Genomic DNA, 24759 nt, shown 5'->3' with positions numbered 1-24759 from the left:
AAATATATTTCAACTCACTAAGCTAATTTATAGATATCAATAATCGATAGAAATAGATATCAAAAAGCATATGTATAAAGTTAAGTTTAAGGAACATTAAATAACCATAAGGGGGTCTATAATAGACTTATTTTTTTGGGCTTTTCTGGACAATCTTTTACTCTGAAATAAATAGGGTTACAAGGTGTTATGATTTCACACACAGTTTTGAATTGTATCAGAAATTGGTTGAATTGTAAATTTTTTAATACTTTGGGTTTTCAGCACCCTGTAAAACTTTTCCTGAATTAGTTATAGAGACTTTTTTTAATTGCTATTTTCCAAACAAACATAGGCTCCAAAAAATTGCTTTTAAAAACATAAAAATAGAGCTTTTCTTTTTACCATTCAGAACTTTCTAAAAACTTATTTTTAGTCTATCTAAATAAATTTGTAACAATAATAAATAATAAAATTTAAGTTTAATAGATGAATATGTTGAATATATGTTATAATTTTAATATTATACCAAAACTTCTTAAAATAAAGTTTGGATATTTTTGTTTGCAATGTAAATACTATTTTTAGTTAACCAATCATTTTGGTTACTGTAACTATAAGCAACCACAGTTGTTCAGCAAAATTTTAAAGTTTTTAGAAGAATTTTTAGTTATATACTATTTCAAAGTGACAATACTAGAGCACTTTTAAATTCAATAAATAAGAAAAATACATTGTTCTTGTAAAAATAATTTTAAAATGCAGAATCTCTAAAATAAGTTTTAATAATTTTTAACATAAAAGTTAAGATAAATGTTTTACTCTTTCAAAAGTGGTTCAAAGTGGAACCACATACAAGTAAGAATGCGTTTAAATTAAAAAAATAAGTTAAGTATATTATTTTTCAAAACTTATTCACAGCAATGGAAGCACCTGAAATATAAATTTACTTTTTTAAACTTAAAGTAAAACTTAAGACAGGTTTGCCACTGGTTTTTCAGAAATTTCTTCCAGGTTTTTATAAGTACACATTTTTTGGTCTATGTTTAGTTAAAAATTTATTTTAAAATATAAAACTGTGTTAAATTGTATAACAACTTTGAAAAGAAACTGTAAAGCTACTTTAACTGCGTTTTTTTATTATAAAAAATCTGATGATGACTAGAAATTTTTATCTATATAATATATTTTTTGTGTCAAATTGAAAGTAATTTTGAGGTTTAGTTGAAAAAAAAATTTTATCTATACAATATATTGTATAAATTACCTAGGATGATATCAAGCTAAAATTATATTATACATGATGTCTTTTTTAACCATAATTTTAGGCTAAAAATTTATATTTCATAAACAAATAAATAAAATTAAACTTATTTATTATAAATTAAAATAATAATTGCTTTTATTCTACAATAGAAAGCGATTATATGTATTTAATAATTTATATCAATTACAATATTGTAAAATAAAATCAATTATATATTTTAGTTTATATTAAATAAACTTAATTCTTACTATATATTAATATAGCTTCTTTAAACCTAAGTATTCTTTTAGATTAAGCATATTAGGCTTAAAACATTGATTTTTAGCTTTAAATTATGGTAAAAAAAAAATCAAAATATAATATAATTTCAGCTTGATACTGGTGCGACATCATCCTAGGTAATTACCTATATTTTTAGTGTCAAATCAAAAGTTCACAATTTAACATCAAGAGTTGTTAAAATTTCCAAGTTTTTCAGGTTTTTTTTAAATATTTCTCTAATCCCCAGGTTTTTCCAGGTTTTGTGGCAACCCTGTCAAGAACATATTTTTTTATAATGAAGTTAAAATTACAATAACATGAGTAGTTAAATTATCATCAATAACAACAAACAAAAAATTTAGGCCTGGTAAAGAAGAATATAAGATTCAGTGAAAGTTTTTTAATTTTGTTAAACAATTGCTGCCTTTTAAAGTTATAGTAACCAATATTTTAGCTCCTTCAATACAACAGAACACAATAAATCGTTTGTTGTATTATTTTGCTTCAATTGCACATGTTCAGAAATTATTTATTTTAAGTAGTCAAGATAAAGTCGTATTCAACATTCAACTAAAGTTGTACTTATCAAAAAACAAAATTGGTTTTTATAAAGAGCCTGCGATTCTGAAATTTACAATACTAAGACTTGTTATGCTATATATAAAAAGTTAGCATATTAACTTTTATTATATTTTACTTTTACTTAGATATTTTCAATTTTTTTAAAAACCTATATCTATTAGTTTTGCTTTTATATAATGAAATGTAATTTTTTTCTTTAAAAACATTAAATATTTTTGAACTAAGCAAAACAAATAATGTTTGAGGTCATTTCTATCACCTTATTCTAAGTTTTTATAGTTTTTAAAACCAATTGTTAAAAAAATAGTCTTATATTTAAAGCAACAACCTTCATTTTAAACCCTTGAAACTTTTCGGTTATTAAAACATGTTAAGAACAAACTATAAACAAATGACTATCCACCCAAAAAATTACTCTTACAAAAGTGATGCAGTGAAATTTTGAAGAAGTTCTTCTAATTTTATTTTTTAAGTGAATAGCGTTTATCAGTTTATTACTTTTTTTAATCAAAAAATGTATATATCTGCATTGAATTACAAAACAATAGTTAACTAAACGTTAAATTACAAGTAAATACATATTAAAAATAGTGATCTACCGGACCTGCTATTTAGGATCCGGCTAGATCTGGATCCGGACATTTTTTAAATTAAGATCCGGCCGAATCCGGGTCTTATTTTAAAATTAGGATCCGGCTGGATCCAGATCTATTTTTTCAAGTTAAGATCCTAAATATTTTAAGATCCGGCCGGCTTCTAAATGTTTTAAGTTTTATGTAGCTACAATAAATAACAAACTTATTTAATTATTATACTATTATAAAAAGTAAAAATTCTTTAAAACAAATATTTTTTTTTAAACACAATGTAATTGTTCAAATATTTATTTGCACACAATGAAAAAAACTTTGTAAAAAAAAAATCTGCCTATACGAAATCTCGGTTTAATTTTTGGACTTTAAATTACTTATACGACTAAAATTAAACTTTGTACCTTGTATGACGTAATTTAATGTTACAATGCTTTAAAAAATAAGGAATTCTATCTTTTTTTTATGATAAGCTTTACATAATACGTTTATATACAAAGGTTTGAACTATAAAATGAACAATAGTATTGTTTATTGAACGATAATAAAGCGCTCAAAAAGTTTGGTCTAAAGACCTGGTGTACAAAAAAATCTTTCGGTTATGGAGTCGTACACCACATGCTTATAAAGCAATAAAATTTTTAGCAACTGTTTACATATGTAAAAGTAAGTAATTTAGTAAATAAATTTTACTCATATTTATGCCATTAAGCTACAAAGACACATATTCTTGTTTTTTTTTAGTTGTGATGAAGAAATAAAAGTTTCTCGCCGGTTTTTGGAAGCAATCGATTTCGCCTTTATTCGTAAAAGTTACCAATTTCTTAATTTACCTTTCAGAATAAAAAAAAGATGGTGGTGCCGAAATATACCTTCTTGCAAACCTGGCAAGATGTGCTTATTTTTTCTTGTTTGAGTTACACTAAGACAAGACTTTAGCTTCTTTAAGTTCTTCAGCAGATATATTTTCTTTAACCAAAAAAACTTTTTTAATCTCTTGATCAACTGAAACTTGTTGCTCACTTTAGTAAGTGTTTACACTTGTTTCCGATTTAAATGTAGAATAGAACGACAAAAATTTTTTGGAACATCATTTTAAAGTAGTTAAGCTTTAGGTTTGTTAGGCGGTACTAAAGGAACTTGACCACTTTGACCAGTCTCATGACAACTATGACTTTTTATTTCTGATTTCAGTAGCCTTACCCTTACAACCTTCTGTTTAAGATTAGCAGGGGAAAAGTCAAATCGATACCGTGGATCAACAGCTGTTGGGAGTTAAAACAAATCGTTATCATGAAGGTTTATTCGTGTGCTCTTACAAATAGTATAAAAGCATTACTTTATTGCTAACCGTATTTTCAAATAAGTTAACAAAATATAATATTTTATCTCTATCTTTAACGGGTAAAAATAGGTATATTAAGTTAATTTAGTTATCAAATAAACAACAAAACCTATGTACAGTTTATTACTTTCACGAACAAAAGATACAAAATGGTGCACGACGCTTGAGTTTTCTACACATTAATCTCATACGAACTTCAACATCGATAAAAATGGAAAAGACGATATTTCTAGCGTATAAGTTCTATCCGAAATGCTTCCTATCGTTCTATAGTTCCCGTCTGCAGCCTCGCAGTCTCACGTTAACTATTTCAAATCGTACCACAGCTTACGTCTTCGGCCTCGAAATCTCACGTAAGCTGTTTTTTATCGTTTTATAGTTAACCTCTGCGGCCTCGCAGTCAAGCCAACTATATTATATCTTACTGCCATTCACGTCTTCGGCCTCGAAGTCCCACGTAAAAAGCTGCAACTTTTTCCACAAAGGAAGAGTCGCCCCGTTGAAGCGGCCTAGGTTCTCTCTGTAGGGTAGTTGAGGTATAATAACCTGTTTATCGATGTTTGATCGTTTATATACATTGTTACTCTCTTTCTCTTTTGCAGGTGGCTTGAAATTTTGACGGTTGCAAGTCACTCGTTATGTTAAAAATTGCAGGTGTCTCGGTTTGTTGGAAGATGCAGGTGTTTCGGCATGTTTTTAATAGCTGTTTACATTCTCACCTGGCTTGCACACGGCACTTAATAAATACAAAACTGTATTTTTCTGCCTTTGTTAATCAAAAAATATCGAGTAGAATTAAAAAATAAATTACAAAACTGTTGTTATTATTTATTTGAAACTCGTGTTTTGAAAAAACTTTTAATTGAAAAGTTTTTAACACAATTTAGATGCATGCATTCGATATATGGACGATTGAAGTGAAAGGAGTATAATTTCACATCAATGTCCAACAACTTAAAATCATTTGAGCTGTATTTGTAGAGTTTTTACATTATTTAATATATTTAAAAAAGAACTAAGTAGTTAAATTAAAGTTGTACAGACTTTTAACAAAATAGAATACATTAAAATATAAATATTTGTTTTATATTAGAAAATATATAATATTCTAAGTTTATAAATAGAACTAAATTAAAGAGTCAGTAGAAGAGAATATTCGGCAAGAAACTTTAAACTAACAACTCATTATTTTTACTCTAATGGATGTATGTACCTGTTTGTTTACAACAAATGATTAAATTAACTAAACTTTAGTTAGTCTGTTTCGCTTGACTAATTTTATATATATTAAATATTCAAAACACAATAATCTAAATATATATAACTGAAAAAAGCTGATTATGGAAAACAAAGTTTTTCCAAACTAACTGGAACCGGTCGGATTCGGATCCAGATCTTGGATCCGGTAAATCACTAAATAAACTTTTTTTGGTCAGTAATGTAGAAGTATTACGAAAGTGTAAACAGACACTTTGTTTTTGAATTAACTGGCTCAAAAATTTTAAACTGTTTTATTAAACATATTTTTTTGTTATTATAGGTCATTCCAATTTATAGATGTTTTTTGTTAAAAATGTAGCTTAGCTGGTAATTTGTATTATTGAATTAAATTACTGCTTAATACTAGCAAAAAACAAAAGAGCTAAATGTTTTTGCACAGCTTTTAAAATAATAAAAAAGTGTTTATTGATTTATATCTAAACTAAAACTATTTTATATTTCAACCCTGAACAATAAAGTATTTTGTAATTTAAAATCGAGAATAAGCTTGAAGTTGCTTCTGCAGTATACAAAACATAATTTATATTTTACAATTAAGCTAAGTAAGTTTTTTTCTTTTTATAGTTTCTTATCCTTTTATTTCAAAATGTTTTTCTTTATGGTAGATATATTTTATAATAAAACTTCAGTTTTCAAATATTTTTTCTGTATACTTAAAAACTAAAGTATTTCTTGCTGTTTTATATTCACTTCGTAACGATTATAGTTAAATTAATAAATTTAATCCTAAAAAACTGTTACACTACTTTACGCTATTTGTTCTAAAACTTTTATTACTAGTCTATAGTAAATCATTTAAAACTCCGATGTCTAAAACAAAACCAGAGTCTAATGCTACAGACAGCTGTTTCTTTAATATTAAACTACGACTTTTTAAATATTGTAATAGTAAATTAAATACGGTTTGCAGCATAACTTTTATGTTAAATCGGACAACAAGGTAATTCAAAATTACATATGTGTTAGACGGGTTAGTTCAAACTTTTAAAATTATAAGATTTCAAAAATGTCGTTAGATTTCTACACCAGGCTTTAGAAATCTTAACAAAGAACTATAAACCAGTAAATTATAAAGAAAAAAAAATTAAATATTAAAATATTCATTAATATAATTGACTGAAATACAATTAAAGTTTGTTTCGATATTAGCTATACCAACTATAATTTTTATAATCTTTAAAAAATAATTAGCTTTTAGATTATTAATTGTTTCTTCATTTTTATAATTTGCAACATAACAGTAAAATAAAATTATCATTTAATGCATGAAAATTTATGTTCTTACAGTTAATAGCTAACATTTTACTTGCATGCTGACAACAGTGTTAAAAGTACTTCAAGCAACAATAATAAGTTTAAAATAAAAGCTTTTTTGATTTTTTGAAGTATAAGATTTTATGCACAACTATTTTTTATAATATAAACAATTTTGAGTTTTACTAAAAAGTAGACATATTTCCCATTAGCATGTTATTTTAATCGTCATTGTAACTTTTTATAGTAAACGTAAATTATTCTATGCAAAAAAAAATTGTTTATAATATTAAACGCAGTGATTTTCAACGATTTTACTTTATACTGTTCTGTAAACTGTATGATTAAAAAATAGCTGATCCTGCCCTTTTGCTAATACCTGAATCTTGTTTTTAAAGAAAGATCAGGCGAAACATAAGCAATAGAAAAAATCACTACTTTTATACCAAAACTTCTACAATAATTTTTATCAACCAAATTTATAACTTTAAAAGAGCTCTAAGTAAACCGTGTAGCAAAATTAAATCTATATTAGTATATACTAAAAAAAAAGTATTTTGTCAGGTACAGGGGTCATCAGGACTTAATAAGTCGCATGTCAGTTTTTTTAAAAGTTTTATATACAAATAAAACTTTGCTCAGGCTACTATTTTTAAAAATAAGTTTAGTGAACAATATAAATATACTATTTTAAAACAAAAAATGCTAAAACAAGCAATATTAGACCATTAAATTTCAGTAGCCATTAATTATAAATGTCCTGGACAAGACGTTAAAAGGTATCCATGGTGTGGGACTTGATTACCGAAAGGTTCTTCTTGCACTAGATCCTAGAAATTAAGCGCTTTTCTTTTGTTGTTCAATAAACTTTATTAAAGCGTCTAATTGTAAGTTTTAAGCATACATACTTTTTTTAAATTTAGCAAATTCGGAGCTTGCTTGTGGGTCGCAATTTTCTGATCCCTAATCTTTTATGTAAAAGTTTATATTGTTTTTTATGTAGTTTAATATTTTATTATGCTTGAAGAGGTCGCAACTTTTTGCCACCGAAACCGGTCGTGAATAAAATATTTAATTTGCACACCTCTATGTAAAAGTTTTAAAATCTTAACTTCATGATTTTCCTTAACTTAATAAAAAAAGAATGTTGTTTTATTGTCTTTAGCCTTTTATATATTTTAGTAACAAAGTTTTAACTATACTTTTTGAATTTTTAGTAAGATTTTATTTTTAAATCATCTAACCTTTGTACTCTTTACCCAACTAAAAATATTTTTTTTAGTTGGAGTAGAACAAATATAGCATGATTTATGTACCTAATAATACAGCACTTAAACATAGTTATTATTAAAAGTTATGATAAAAGTGCAAGGAGTCCAACAACAGCAATTAATATTTTAGCTTTTTAAAGCTCATATAAACATGAGCTATGAGTCTTTATGTTAAATGTTAAAGTTTTTTTTTCTAGTAAAATTTAACTATTTATCTAAATAAAGGAAAAGTAAATAATCGTTTAACACGAACTTCGAAGTAAATTTATTACTTACAAAGACTAAGTATTAATCATGGTCTTTAATATCGTGGGTATAAAGGTATCTTAGCTTGAACGCCTAAAAATTTAATATACCAAATATTTTTTACTTTTAGTTTTGATAATAGGCTTTCTTTAGAGCTCAAAAAGAATAAATAAGTGATGTGATAAATACGAAATTTCTTTTAAAATAAACTTGACATTTATTTTTAGAAGGTTTAACTTTTGCTAAAAATTATAATTAAGTAGCGTAATAAGAGATGTTTAAGGCAACGGCAATAAAAATGCAATAGAATATTAAATTGCTACTAAATTCAAGCATGTTTTAATTTTCTATTTCAATAAACAGAAGACACAGTGAAACGAAAATCTTTAAAAAATTTAGAAAAGAATTTTCATTGTAGTTAAAGATTTCATTTTTTATTGTATTAAATGATAAAACTCTTCAATCGTATAAATAAAGTATAGTTCCCAGTATAATTTATGTTATTATTAAAATTATAAGTAACTGTTAGAAAAACAATATATGTGAGCATGTTTTAGTTATATGCATGTAATACTTTCGTCCTGGACAAAACGTTAAAAGTTATCAAAGTACCGCGCGACTCGATAACCGAAAGATTTTTTCGTGCACCGGGTCTTTGACTAACATTTTGAGCGGTTTTTTTCTCGATCAATGAAATTCAATAAAAAATATAGGTGAAAAGATATTAAAACTTTAGTTTTTTATATTAACAAATATATTTTACAAACTTTTTTTTAGTCCACTGTTAGAGATAGAGTTTATTGAATAACAAAAATAAACGATTTTGTCTTAGGACCTGGTGCACGAAAAAATATTTTGGCTATAAAGTCGCACACCACTTGAATACATGTTAACATCTTGTCTAGGACATTTAAGTTTATGAAGACTGTCCACGATTTCAAGCTTATTAGTAGCTAGAGTGCTATACTGCAGGCGCCTACTGAAACGCCCAGCTATTAGGTCAGTTCAAAAGTTATGGGTTGGGGTATTGGGTGTCACGTGACGATAAAACAGGTCAATGTTTCTACGGACAGCAGAAGAAGATAAAAAACTTGGAAACTGCGATGAAACTTGGATTGCTGGTGCATTGTGTTGTACCTTTGGTCAACATATATAAGTTTTTTTGCACCATTATAAGCATGGAAACACTGTGTTTATTGCAAGTTAAATAAATTAAAGTACAAATATTTTAAACGATTTTTTAGCTTTCTAATACTTTTTTCTTTCTTAAAATATATTCGTTTAATGAACAAAAATTTTGAAATTTACTTCATGATTTTAGTCTATACTTTAAGTATTTGTAAACTAAATAGTAAGACAAAAAAACTACGTATGACTTTTAACCTATCTAGATATATTAAAAAGCCTTATATAACGATATAGCTAATCATCGTATACAAAATAAAATAAAAAAACGTTATCAGGTTTTTTATTTAACGTTTATACTTTGGAACTTATATACTTTTGACCCCTAAAATAAGCCTTTTAATAGTTTTTAAATTTTTTAAGACTAAAACACAACAGTTTTTAAAATAAAACTTCAAAATAATTTTTGTAAACGCCGAAACTATAACAAAATATTTTTACTAATTATACTAAGCAACACAGCAATAAAAAAAGTAAATTTACAAAATAAAATAGTATAAGATAATTTACTTGATTATTTTTGAACTTATTTAAAAGTAAAATCTTTAATATTGTTTTCATAAAAATAAGGAAATAAAAATATAACGAATTACTATGTTGATATTATGAAATTTGTTAAACAAAAATACCTATAACCTTTTTATAACTTTTTAGTTATCAACAATATACGACTGAGCTACATGCCAGAGCTTTCTGTAATCTTGTTTTCATCTAAATACAACATAAATTTTTTAATTTTAAATATTTGTTTAAAACAAATTTATTATATTTCTTATACTTGTATAATTATGTTTCCGATTTTACTAACAGTTAATTATCCTAGCACGGATTTAATTTTTTTAGCCACTGTTGTAAATGTAGGATAATTTCGAACGTAAATACATCTTTGAACCAATAAAAAAAAAAACCTATTATGAAAACAATAAGTTGTAAGTAGAGAGTTTTGAAAAAAAGTTTCTAAGTGGACTTTAACAGGTTATGCTTTATATTGATAATAATTTTACAACAACTTTTTAATAAATCAAATATCATTTTAAGGATGTTAGATAGCTTTATTTTAATAAATCAAATATCATTTCAAGGATGTTAGATATTTAAATGCTTAGTAGGTACAAAAAACAATAGTTTCATCTACATCCTTAAATAAAAGCTGTTACTTTTTATTTAAACTAGCCTGAGTTGTATAAACAGATTGGTTTTGAATAAATTTTTCTTTCTTTTATCAAAACGTCATTTTAAATTTTTTTTAATATTTCTATTATTTAGTCTTTACTACATTGACCAAGAACGTATATTAGCTATTCAATTAGCAATGAGAATTAGCCAATAAAAGAGTTTATTGCAAAAAATGACTTTTTTTGTGACATCATTTTTAAATAAAATAGGTCAAAAAATAAATTCAATGACTGATTTGCAAAACTACAGTTCCTAGGAAAGACGCTAATACGACTTTTAAGGAAAATTTTTGATTCTTTATAGAAGAATTAGCTGATATACGCTTTTTAAGACGAAAAATGACTTGTTTTCGTGACGTCATTAATGAAAAAAAATTAGTCAAAACTTAAAAATTGAAGACTGAATTGCAAAACTACTAAGCTTGGGGAAGACGCGCATACAATTCATTAAAACATATTTTGACTCTTTATAAAAGAATTAGCCGGTACAAAAGTTTTTTTGGTTTTCATATTAAAAAAAATACGATTTTTGTAACGTAATTTAAGGTAATATAAAAATTAAATAGTAGGACATAAAAACAGTTTTCGTAAACTTCAGACCTACTAGAATAAAAAGTACATTTTTATTTATTTATTCACTTTTATAAGATAAATTATATTAAAAAAAAAATTCGAATACTCGGCGAATATTACACCTAATGCTGCAACGTATATATACTATAGCCGACCCGTTTCCAAAGCTTAAAGGAAAAAAATAAAAGTCCCAACGTTAAAACTAAAGAAACCATAGTTACTATAGCATACCTATTTTAGAACTCACATCTTTTTAATATCATCTGGGTAACAATATAATTTGCTTAAATAATAAAAACAATCAATAAAAACATAAAATATAAAAACAAATATATATTAACTAACTTCTCAAAAATTGTTTACGAAATATATGATTTTAAGCTCTATGACCGAATGGTCTTTCTCCACACCATTGACAATAGTTCTGAGTTCACCTTTTTTCTTTCTTTCATTTTCAATAGCTTTAGAATTTATACTTCAGATTTTTATCTTGATCTTATATATTAGTACGAACTGCTAAGTATAGAGAGAGTCCTTGCCAACAAAGGTTCCATTAAAATTAATTTTTAGAAATGTTTTATTTTTGTTTTCTTTTTGTAAGACTGCCACACCTTTTATTGTTATTTAACAGACCTCAAGTAACTAATACTACTTACTAAAAAGTATAAGTTATGCAAAATAAATATCAAGTCAACCTTTTTTTTATAGTTCAACCTTTTTTCTCCGTTAACGTTAATAAACTGCATAATCATCTAACAAGATTTGCCGAAACAAACTATTTTTTTCCCAGAGTAAATAGTCTCTTTGGTCTTAAAACATTATCTTACCTTGGTTCTAAACTATGGGAAGAATTGCCTAGAAACTTAATAGATCAGAGCTATCTTGGAGCATTTCAATATGGAATGAGAGAAAACTTACTTAAAAGACAATCAGAAAAATATCAAGCATAATCTTTACCATTATTTAAACTTATATCTTTGTATTGGTGTTTGTCTTAAACTTTTTTTTTGGGCTGATTGCTGTCGGTATTTTAAACTGGGTGAAGGTAAAGCTTGATTGGTATAGGTTGGTTTTATTATTTTTATTATTTTAATTTTTATATATACATTTTTAATTTGTATCTTATATCATAAAATTTATTAGTATTGTTTTGTCCTCATTGACAGTGTGATTAAACAATTAGATGTATAATTTTTCTGTTTTAATTCTATTTTGTAGTTTTTTGTTTACTATATATTAATTGTCAAATTGTTTCAGAAGATAGAGATTTCAAGTTTAGAAGTAAAAACTTGATATTTTTTAGACATTCTGGTTATTTAATTTTATTTGTTAAAAATTAGTTTTAGGTTTACAGACAGTTTATTTAACTCAATTAAATACTTTTATTATTACTTTATTTTTTTCAGAATGTTTGTGAAGTTTTATTATTTTGTTTTTTAAATTTAGCTGTTTATTGTTAGGAGTGATTTTATTTTAAGTAGTTTAAACAAATTCTATCAATTATTAGTGCTAGATTTTATTGTTTAAAACTGAATTGTTTACAAATCTATAAAACAGTTAAAATTTTTTTTTTGCTCTATTTTTATTTACCTACACACACATATACTAGAAATTTAAAGACACTATTTTAAAATACATGGCGCTCTTTCAGTTTTGTGACATTACTAAATATTTTATGTATACTGAAATTACTAACTCTCCCCATTTATTAAATTTTCAGATATCTGTTGCATTTTTTGTGGTTGCTCTTGTAGAAAGGGCAACAAGAAAAATGTGAATGGACATGATCATAAAAATAGAAATCTAGGGGAGGAGACGGTGTGGAGCCCATGGTACACTATGGTTTCCATAGTCAATATTGGCAGTAATGGGTTAAAAAAGGGTGCTTACCATTTTTAAACTTAAGAAAAAAAAGAATTTTGTATATACAGTTACTTTCTAAGTTTTTGTTTTTATTTTTTCATTATTGCTTAAAAGTTAGCTCAAAGAATTAGTTACAAGTAAATGGTGTGCAGCTCAATGACCAAAAGGTCTTTCTCCACACCAATCCATTGACCTTAGTTGTGAGCGTTCACATTTTTCTTTCTTTCTTCTTTCTTAGATACTAAAATATCAATTTCTCTAAAAGTTTATGTTTTTTTAAACTTAAATAAAATGAATAATTATGTATATGAAAGAATTCAACATCATTTACACTTAGGATGACTCAGGCTGTTTTGAGCTATTTTTTAGTTAATTTAAAAATCTCAGGCTAGTTTGATTAACTTTTGTTAACATTCTAGTTTTTTTTTTGATTTTTTAACAAGATTGAGTTAAATTTAACTATTTTCTTTTTACTCTTCTACCATTTAATCTTTTTTATATTAAATAGGGTTGCTAAAAAGCCTGGAATCCTGGAAAAACCTTGAATTTAGAATTTTTTGCCAAAAAAATAAGGAAAGATCTGAATTTTGACAAACCTGAAATTTTTAAACTAAACATTTTCAAAAACATGGAATTTTAGACTATCTTTCCATAAAAAGTGTTAAATTTTTAAAAGGTAAGTAAAATATTTTTTGTTAAAACATTTTGTTTTTCGAAAAAAAAAAATATATAAAAAATGGTTTAAAGTAGTTTTAATTTATTTTATCTATGTTGTTATACTATTTAAGACAGTTTATACCTTAAAAACCATTCTATACTTAAAATGAACTAAAAAACTTGTTAGTAAGATAACGTGTAAGAAACTCAGAAAACCTTTAAAAAAATTCAAAAAATCTTTAGCAACTTTTAGAATTAAAGCAAATTTCCACACTATTTTTAGCTTATTTTTTTGGAATTCAGTTTCTTCACATTTAGAAAACAATGATCAACTATTAACCTTTTATTGACCATTACTTTTTTTTAAAGTTGTCCTATATTATAACCTAAATGTGCCTTTTTATCGTTTTAGGATATTTAAAACTAATATACAGAATATCTAAAACAGAAACTGATTTACTTTTGTTTTTGCTTTGATGCTTTATGCACCTTGTTTTTTTTATAACTATGTTAATTTGGTGAAATATTTATAACTATGAAAAAAAGTACTATTATTTATTAATGGATAAGTTGAGTTTGATAACACATTTATTTTACTATATTCTATAAAAAGTGATTATAGTAAGTACTTAAATGAAAATGCCAGTTGTAATTAATGTTTGAGCATAAAGGGGGTCCACCTTGATTTTTGCAAGTTGATCTTATTTTATAGAGTTTTATCTGAGCTATCAGACATTTTTAACCACTTGAAATCAGTAAAAGTAGTTTTTAAGATATGGTGCAAACCAAAAATACAAGAAAAAACTATTTCATTAAAAAACTTTCTTTTCCTTCCTTTTTTAACAAATCTTATTCAAATTTTCACTTTATTACTTTATAAATTTTGAAAATATTCAATAAATGAATTTTTTTAATTTTGAAAAATAAAATTATTACTAAAAAAAACTACCTACTTTTTTGGTTTTTTAGTTTCAAACTTTTATCTATTAATATTTTAAAAATTGCATCATTAAAAGTATTTCAAACTATAAAACGAGCGTTTCCTGAAAGTTTGAGGTCTCTAGCTCAAAAAATGAAGGAGAAGATAGATTTTTAAATTTTCTGGGAAAATTGACACCTAAAAATTTGCAGTCTTTACGTTTGTATCACCGTTTGTATTGAAAATCTCACAGAAAAATTGCTTACAATATCTGAAAAGTTAAGGCCATAGGGGGGGGGTCCACTTTGTTTTTTACAACTTGATCTTATTTTGTAGAATTTAATCTGAGCTATCAGACACTTTTAACCGCTTAAAAAAACTCAGAGTAACTTTTGAGATATAAGCGATCAAAGAAAGGGCGTTCAATAAGTTCCTTATGGAAGGCAAAAACTAAAAATGCGAAAAAAGACTATTTCACTAAAAATCTATCTCCTCCTTCATTTTTTGAGTAATCTTTCTCAAATTTTTACAGAATGTGTATTATTAAACTTTAAAAAGATCTATTGTAGGAATTTTTTTAATTTTGAGTAAAAAAAAAATTATTGTCAAAAAACTACCCTTTTTTTTTAGTTTTTTGTGGATAAAATTTTTATTTTTCAAAATTTCAAAAATTCCAACATTCAGATTCTTCAAAATATTAAAAGGAACATTTCCTGAAAATTTGAAGTCTCTAGATCAAAAAATGAAGGAGGAGATAGGTTTTTAGTGAATTTTAAAATTTCCGAGAAAATTGACCCCGAAAAATTTGTGGTCCATACGTTTGTATCGGAAACTTTTTACAAAAAATGAAATATCTCAAAAGTTAAATTATATTTTTGAATTCTATAAAAACAGGCTTGTAGTTTGTATTTAAAGCTTTCATATAAAAGCTAAAGTTATTTTTTGTAAAAAAAAAAGTCGGACCCCCCTATGGCCTTAAATAAGATTTTTAGTTCTACAAAATCTGACTTGTAGTTTGTAATTGAAGCTTTCATATATGAGCAAATAATATTTTTAGTAAAAAAAATGTTTAATCCGCTATGCCCTTAGCTAATTCTTTTAACTCTTTTTGCTTTAAGTAATTAATACATAATAGGTAAGAATTTTGAAAGTAACAACAAGTAAGTACGTATAAATTTTTTTAATAACTATTTCAGAGTTAGTGATTTTTATTTTTATAGTACTAAAAAAAATTCTTTTGATTGTTTTAAAACAAATTTTTTGAAAACAATAATTTTAATTTCTGGACATTGTAAAATCGTAGAATTTATATTTCAAATAAAAACTGGATACATTTTAATCCCTCAAAAAAGAGTCATCCCTAGTCAAAAACTGGCTAATTTTTAAGAGACTAGACTAGTTAAAATGTTTTTTGATTGTTGTGCTTAAAACAAAATTAAAATGAATATCATTATTTTTATTAACTAACTAAGTGAATCAAAACTTTAGTAAATAAAATATTACAAAACATACATTGATAATGATAAACTAAGATATATTTACAGAGTACCATAGTGAGATAAAACAGTTTAAATAACAAAAGCTAAAATAGAAGAAACATAAACTAATTGAATATATGTAAATAGTTTTTTGTGTTTTCATAATCATTGAAAATAGTATTATAATTATAAATAAAATTTTATAATACTACGAAAACTATTTATATAATTGTTCTTTTAGATACAGTTTAAAAAATTAACTATGCATGAATAAAGATTTCTAAACAAAAAAGTAAAATGGTTGTGACCGATCTTCGTCCAAACCTCATAAAAATAACAAAATCAACTGGATATGCAACATTAAATCCTGATGCAAAAGACATAAGAAGAGTCATTGCTGAAGATGAAGAATGGAGTTTAAGTACTATTCCTTTGCTAAAAGATCTTACCTTAGATCATATTGTAAAAAACTTTAAAAGTATGTAATTGAGTTATAAATCTATTATATTAAGGGTGTTTGTATTTGAAATTTACAAAATTAATGGTTTTGAAATCTATTTTTTTCTCATAACAAAAAATTCTTTTTTGTTTAAACTAAATTTACTCAAAAAAAAAACTTAAGTTGTAATGTTCTTATATTAAGTAAATTTCTGGCAGATTTCTAATAAAGTTGTTAACTGTACATTTTTGATAATCTGTCTTAGTCTAGAGCAAAAGTATTCAATACTATTATTTATATAAAATCTAAAATAACATATGCAAGAAAGTTTTTAAATTTGAACTACATACTTTTAAGTTTTATCAACAATTTTAAACAAATTTAATTTTAGACAATCCAGTTTTACTTAGCCTTAACCCCAGAGATAAGGTGAGTGTTCTTGAGAGAATATCAATCAGTGTTCCTCTGAAAATAACTGCACATCTTATTCATGATGAGAGCTATTGGAAGCGATGCTGTTTGTCAAAGTATAAGGGCTTTGATGTTTCAATGCATAATGGAAGTTGGAAGAGAATGTTTTTTGAAAAGCATCTTCAGCATGTTGTTGAAAACTATGTACCTGAGCAAACAGAACTATCTGTGGTAGATGAAGCTTTTGATACTTGTAAAGCTTATGTAAGAAAGTTATTAATAAACCAGCTACTACCACCAAGTAAAGAAGTTAAAAAATATGAGGATATTTTGAGTGAAACTTCTGCAATGAGTTTAAGTTCAGAGTCTCCTGTTGTAGACCATTTTAGCTTTGAAGGTTATCTTGACAAGTTACCTTTTTTAGAAGAGTTGGAAATTCAGTATGGAGTTCGAGGTGTTGGTATGAACTTTGAATGGAGCTTATATCAGTTTACATTAAGAGATTGCACTTCTTTAGCTAATTGCTTGAGAAAGTGTGTAAATTTAAATACACTATGTCTACATGAATGCAAAATAGACGATGAAAAAGTTAGAGTTTTAATAAAAAGACTGTTAAATCACCCAAGATTAAAAAAGCTTGACCTTTCTCATAATTCAATTTCTGATCGTGGTACTAGAGGTATTGCAAAGTTAATAAACAACTTGTTAGTTTCTTAACAAATATTATTTTATGTATTATGCACTAATGTTTCTTAAAACTTAAACTATAATATATGTTTCAAAAGTTTTAAATTTATACCTTTAAAAGTTGTATTGTTTCTTGTTAAAAAGTATTATAATACATACTGTCATAATTGACTATAAAAATACTAAAGTTACAACAATTTCATTCTAAAATTAATAGTTTATTTTTGATTGTTATGGTGCAACCTAATGACATCTTTTATATTATTTGCTGACATTTAAATTCAACTAAAGAAAAGTATCTCAATTCCAATTTTTTTGTTCATTAACTTTACAAAACAGTTTTTTTGTATGCATTTTATTTAAGTATAAAAGTAAACAAAAATGTTAATAATTATAAGTTTTTATATTTAAAGTAAGCTCTATAGTTTAACTGCTAAATAATATTTTAGATGTTTATGGGATTAGGGAATACTTTATTGCAATTTTCGATTGACTCAATTGTTAAATAGTTGAATTAAATATAAAAAGTTATTTTTCTAAAACACTATTTTTATCATATTTTATGTAATTTTTTTTAAAGATTGATTTATGTTAATAAGTATTTCTACAAGTTAAGTTTCAACAATGTTTATTAACCAGGAACGGGTCTAATATGCACAAAGAAATTTTTGCACAAATGGTCAAATATGCACGAAGGGAAACTTGTGCTCAAACACTTTTTAGGACAAAGGGACATTTTTGCACAAAGACACTTTTGCACGGAGGGTCATTTTTGCATGAGAGTAAAAAATAAAGTTAAAATAAACAAGAAAATTAAGGTAAATAAATAATAGAAAATAAAAATAAAAGTTAACGACCAAGAGAAGGGTTATGGGTAACAGTGTTAGTAAAAAAAAAACCAATAAAAAACAAAAATTAAAGCAAAAATTACCAACCAAGGGAATGGTTATCGACAAAAAGTAAGGGTATAAGGTAATAGTGATAGTTTAATAAAAGAACTAACCCGTGCAAAAGTGTCCCTTGGTGCATATTAGACTCCTACCCTTATTAACCATAGCCCCATCTCATCTGTTAAACATTAATTAAAAGAAAAAAAATAATAGAATGTACTTATTACAAAGCTCAGGAAATGTTAACTTTAAACATTGCACATTTGTTTAACATAGATAATAATATAATTCTTTATAATTTTTTTTTATTTCAATACTTGAATACACAATGGTAAGTTTAATTTAGTTATGTTGCATATATTTTTTATTACTTTTATGTTGTAAAACTCTTATAAGTTTTATAATCAAAATAGGTTTTTGGTAAACAATTAATAAGTTGAAAATATTTATAGTGTTATTTATGTTTACATTAAAAAATAGATAAGCTATATAAGATCAAGTGTAATTTAATTTCAGCTGTCCTAAACTTGAAGTTGTCATACTGCGTAACAATTTAATAAGAGTTCAAGGAGCAAAAGCATTAGCTTGGGCTCTCAAAAAAACAGAAACACTCAAAGAGCTTGATCTTCGCCTAAATCGGTTAGTTTATTTTTCTATTCCTTAACTTTTTAATAAACTTTATAATTTGATTTAGTAAACTTGAATTAATCGTTTCCTGCATACATTTCCGAAGTTTAAAACTTGTTGCATAAAGATTATTTAAAACTTGGAAAAATATATTTATTTAATTTGAAAGTGTACTTTAAACAAAATCATTAGTTTTAAGCAGAAGTTTTTCATTTTAACTATAAGTTAGATCAGGGGTTGGCTAAATGCGGTCCTCAAATCCAAAGTCATCAGCCCAAATTTTCAGCTCAAGACCTACCTTTTTAAAATTACTAGTTCGAAAAGTATTTGTAGTAAAAGCTTACAGATAGGCTCTTAATACAATAACTACATATTACTAGTGATCTACTATTGCTTAATTTATCACGTTTTTGTTTTGTAATAGTACTTTTATATTGATTACTACAACTGTTTTTAAATAACTGCGGCCTGCGGAAGACTTTTTTTTTAAACAGAGCGGCCTGCGAACAAGTTTTTCTAGAAAAAATTGGCCCGCGACTTATAAAACGCTGCCGACTCCTGAGTTAGACATCAAGATAAGTGCGTCATAATGTTAAAAGCTGGTTTACAATTTCTTATTTTTTCTTTCCCAAATTTGTTAAATATAAGTATATGTTTGTTTATGCGCAAATTCAAGTTATTCCTGTAGAATTTTTTTTATATTAGTTCCTTATATATTAGTTCTTCTTAAAATAATTTTAAATACCTCAACTTTTTAATAGTTCAAGTAAATACCAATTATATAATTCAAGTTAAAGATACACTAACACTGTTTTACCTTATTTAAGTTTTTATTTAGTTTATATTTCAAAAATAATAAAAAAAAAAGCTTAGTTTTTTATAAAGTTTATTTTATCTTAGATTGTATAAAGCAGTAGTCGGCACGCTACTTCAAATCCGTGAACCAAAATCACAAAATTATGTGCACCCCAATTTCCATTCTTTAGCACCGCCAGTGTTTAAGAATACGTAAACACTTTTAATCGTTTTTTTTTTACTAATAAATCGGTAACACCCAGTTAATTTTTACACGCTAACTTTAAATTTACCAGTTTACCCTATTCATTTCTCCATTTCAATAAATTTTTAATATTGATGATCTAATTTTTACAACAGTATTTTACTTGTATCACCCAGGTCTAAAATACTAACTAGATTAATTTAATACATTTATGATTTAAAACTAGACTTAATTATTTTAAGAGAGCTAAGTATGTGACAGCCCTGATGTTATTGACCCTTTCTATACTTTAATTTGTTTATAAGTAAGACATAATTGAATTTTTTTGGCCTCACTACTTTTTTGTCAAATATCAGTTGATTAAGCTGACTAATATAGTGATTTTTAATGTAGCAAAACGCTTTTAAACAATAAGAGTTAATAAAATTAAACATTGATAGAACACTAACCGTTTTATTTTGTTTTAAGAATCTATGAGATTTGCTCACTTCGGTTTTTCTTTAAGCGGCTAAGGGTGGAAGAATTTTTACATAATGTAACAGAATAGAACTAGGAGAGTACAAAAATGGTCGTTTTATTAACAACAAAATGGTCAATTAGATATCAAGGTTGAATATGTCTTAAATGTAGAAAGATTTCAAAAAAAACTTTGATTTAGTTTCTGCGCAAAAAAAAAAAAATCATGTACCCCAAAATAAGTTTCATGCACCCAAAAAGTCTCGTGCACCCTAAAAGAAATTTCATGTACCCCGTGCCGACCACTGGTATAAAGTATAACTTTGAGTTAGATATTATTTTATAGTAACTAATAATACGTCAGCAATAACCATATATTGATATTCTTTTAGTTTATAAACATTTTAATACTAATGCTTGGTATCTTATCTAAATTTTGATTTATGGTAATGTTTACTCGAAAATAAAACTTTTTTTTTTATTTATGGTCACTTCCATTTCTTTGTTTAACTTACATTTTTTATTTTTAAAGTGATAACTGAAGAGCTCTACTGGGCAAAACATTGTTTTATATTTAGAATCTGACAAAAAATCTTTATATAATTTTTAAAGTGTTGAAGACGAAGGAGGTCAGGCTATTATGTTATCCTTAATACAAAACCAAAGTTTGCAAAAATTGTACTTGTCATCAAATGACCTGTCCGAAACTGCGGCTGCTGCATTTTGCCAACTTTTACAAGAGAACAAAGTTTTACAGGATGTAGATCTTTCTGGAAACAGAATAGGACCTGTACGTTTTATTTAGTACTTTTGTTATTTGTTCATATTGTATTGTGTATTCTATTGATTAGTATTGTGAAGTGGTGTTTAAACTAAAGCATATAATTAAAAAATCCTTATCAATACTAAGGAATTTTTATACTCAAAAACACATTGATATCATTTAAAAGGATGTATGGAAGTATGTATTATGTTTAAAGAAATAATAAAAAGTATATAGCCATTAAACTCTATCCTGGTATATGACTCGATAACCGAAAGATTTTTCGTACACCGGTTCCTTGGATTAAAATTTTATTTTTAAAAAGTATATTATAAATGGTTTAATCCACTACTTTTTCCAGAGTTTATTATCGTGGTCATTGCTTTGTACATAAAACACGTGAATTATTACCAAGCTCCAATTAAAGAGTTGTTTATTATATTTTTTTATATATATACACGAATATGAATTTATTTTTTACCCGTTTTTTTATTTGTCTTCGAGATATCTAAAAACTTAACTAAGTAGCTATTGCGACAGCAACGGAACTTTATTGCTTTATAAGTTTATTATAACAACTGTTTTTATATTTTCTCTAAAAAAGTTTATAACCCATTAATTACACAAGTAGAAAATATGTATAGTTTATTTACTGCAAGCTTATACAACACAACATAATTACGCATACTTCTGATTAACAAGTTTTTAACATGCATAATTAATAAAATGATCTATTGGAACCAATTGCGAAAGTGTTCAGTAGTTTCATGATATTACGGAATAGAAAATTACGCCACAAAGTCTTAAGCTAAATTGAAGGTATTTGAAGAGTTTTTTTACCTGTATAGTTTTTTACAGGGTTCATACGCGTCAGGCTAAATCAAATTAAATCAGGCTAAATATACATTTTTTAATATCAGTAAAATGTAAGTTTCTATGTTAACTTAGTGAAGTACACCTTATACTAAGTATACTTGTTTAATTTTAATGCTGTACGTCTAGAAAATAATATAAGTAAACCAATAATTTAGAACACTAACAAACATGTTTAAAAGTAACATATAGAGACCTTAATTTTTTAGTAAATTAATGTTACTTTTGATATGGTATCAAAACTTAGTAAATTAATTAATTTATCCAGAGTGATAGTTTCTTATTTAAATATTATCAACCTGTGTTTTTTTTTATCACAAGTGTATCCATATATTAACGTTTATCAGTATTAGTTTTGAAAACGTTTCTACTATTTTATTTTGAATTACTTTGCTCTTGCTTGATTGTTAAGTAGAGTATTACTTATTTTAAGTTTTTTGTTTGACTTATTAGTTTAACAACTTTCATCCTTAAAGAGTCTTAAAATTAAAAACTTGATCACACTTTAGTAAAATTACTTGAGTTTATAATTTGTAACCTATTTATAATCCAGGACGGAGGAAAGCAAATCGAAGAGGGAATGGAGTGCAATAGTTCAATGATAAATCTTGACCTTCGACTCACAGATTGTGGCCAAGAAAGTGAATACGTAATTCATCGAAAAATTAAAATGAATAAAGAAAAGTTGAGGAAAAGTAATAACTTGAGTCGCCACATGCCACTAGTTTGAGTTTTAGAACTTTAGTATGCACTCATAATTTTTTGAAATGTGAATAAAAAGGTGTATGACTGTACGTTAAATATATCATCTTCATAAAATATAATGTATTTAAAAAAATGCTTATATTAAAAATTAAAAGCAATTTAGTTGTATAAATTGTTTATAATTATACGTTCATTTCTGCTTAATATATAAACTTAAATATTTAAAGTTTAATCTTGTACTGCAAAGTTTGAAACCACTGCTTTATTATTAATGAAGTTGTACTGACTAGTAAACTTAAAATATAAACTAATATTTCTACGTGTGTAATTAGCTTTGGTAATAATTAACAATTGTTTTACTGTTTTTTACTCGTGAAGCTTTAGAAGCCTTTACATTATACTATTTTACTGTATAATTTGAATAAATTTTGTTTACTTATCATTTAATCATTTAGCTTTCAAATATAAAGTTGAAACTTATAGGAAAAATCTTAAAGCTAATTGCGTTGTTAAAAATATTTAACAAAAAAATGTTTGCCCAATAAAATATGGTTTTTTTTAGGCTCCTCTTTCTTTAGATTAAATTATAATAAAGTTAATTTTATATAAGAAGCATTTTTACGATTAAATAAATACATGTTGTAACTAGTTGTAAAACTTTATTTTATTATTCATATTATTTAAATTAAAAAAATTAGTAAAGAAACTTGATAACATTAAATACTCGCTATTTTAAACCACAGTAAAAAAACATGTATTCATATTTTAATCTCAGAATCCAAGGTTGTTAATTGAATTTTATTTTATTAACTATAATTGATGTGTAATAAAACTATCGTATTTTTTGTAAATCTGAAGCTCATGAATTAAAGTATTTAAACTTTATTCAATATTAATAAAATAGCTACATGTTCAAGTAGATGGTTTACTTGAACTTATAAGTTTTTGGCAGTCATTTTCCGGATCCGGATCTATTTTTTAAACAAAAACTGTATTGAAGTTGCCATTTATAAGTACTACACTACTATTTATAGAAATGAAATATTTGTTTTAAAAATGCTCAATGTTAGTTGTTTTGCAGCAGTTGTTTTAAAGCTACAACAGAGGCACTCCAAAGGTTCCTACTTGGTGTACCAAGTCCAGCCCGCGTATTGAACGTTTTGCATCTCTAACCTATGATTATGTTTTAGATCTAGACAATAAACAAGTATATTTTTAAATTTTTTGGTTTATTAACTTTTAGTTGATTTAATTTTGTTAAAGAAAATGGGTGGACAATATACTGCCTTTTAGTAAAATCTGGCGTGTGACTAAACTTTAAAATATAACTCATGTTAAAATGTTCGAACAAAAATTTAGATGTATGATGTTAATTAAATTTAGAGTAAGCATATAGTTTTTTGATCCACAGAGAAAAACATATGCCATAAAAGTCAAAAAAAAACAAGTTTTCATAAACTTTTTAGTAACTTATGTAGTGACGAATTTTTTTTATAAATAATTGTTAACCGGCATTACATACGTACTAAAATTTGTAAAAAATACTAAGAATGGGGGTTTGTTTATTATTGATTTCTTTTTAGGATTTATTTAAAGTATAGGCGTTTTGTTTCTGTGAGAAAAATGAGTATTACTCCTTTTAAATTACTTAATCCAGATCCATTCAAACTTTTGTTTTTGGATCTAAAGCCGGATCTGTTCCCAAAATTAAGATACGGATCTTACCAAAAAGTGGCCAAATCCAGTAGATAACTAGTTTTTGGTTATAAAAATTAAAATAGTTTGATGTAAAAGCTCGACTTTTAACTTCAACTTTTAAATTATTAATTATGTTAATAATTTAGTATTTCAAAAATTAGATATTAAATCATTTAGGTCTATGTGCTTTCATTTAAAAAATCAAAAACTTTGATTTTAAATAAAATACATAAAAAAGAATAGCTGGGTAATAAGATTTTACAGTTACTTTAATAAAATTTGTA

General features: G+C 25.5%; 1 protein-coding gene across 1 annotated transcript; it reads left to right on the top strand.

Moving 5' to 3' along the window:
- The first annotated feature begins 16174 nt into the window (after window positions 1–16174).
- LOC145834321 (dynein regulatory complex subunit 5-like) lies at window positions 16175–23078 on the top strand. Its single transcript, XM_082941720.1, has 5 exons — window positions 16175–16404; window positions 16757–17480; window positions 18870–18992; window positions 21049–21226; window positions 22626–23078. Exons 1-5 carry the CDS (start codon window positions 16224–16226, stop codon window positions 22800–22802), a joined length of 1383 nt encoding a protein of 460 aa, XP_082797846.1. The 5' UTR covers window positions 16175–16223; the 3' UTR covers window positions 22803–23078.
- The last annotated feature ends 1681 nt before the right edge of the window (window positions 23079–24759 follow it).

The sequence above is a fragment of the Thalia democratica genome, chromosome 4, assembly GCF_965202585.1.
Source record: "Thalia democratica chromosome 4, ktThaDemo2.hap1.1, whole genome shotgun sequence".
NCBI lineage: Eukaryota > Metazoa > Chordata > Thaliacea > Salpida > Salpidae > Thalia > Thalia democratica.
The sequence above is the reverse complement of the archived record's forward strand: the minus strand, read 5'-3'. Positions and strand labels throughout refer to the sequence as shown.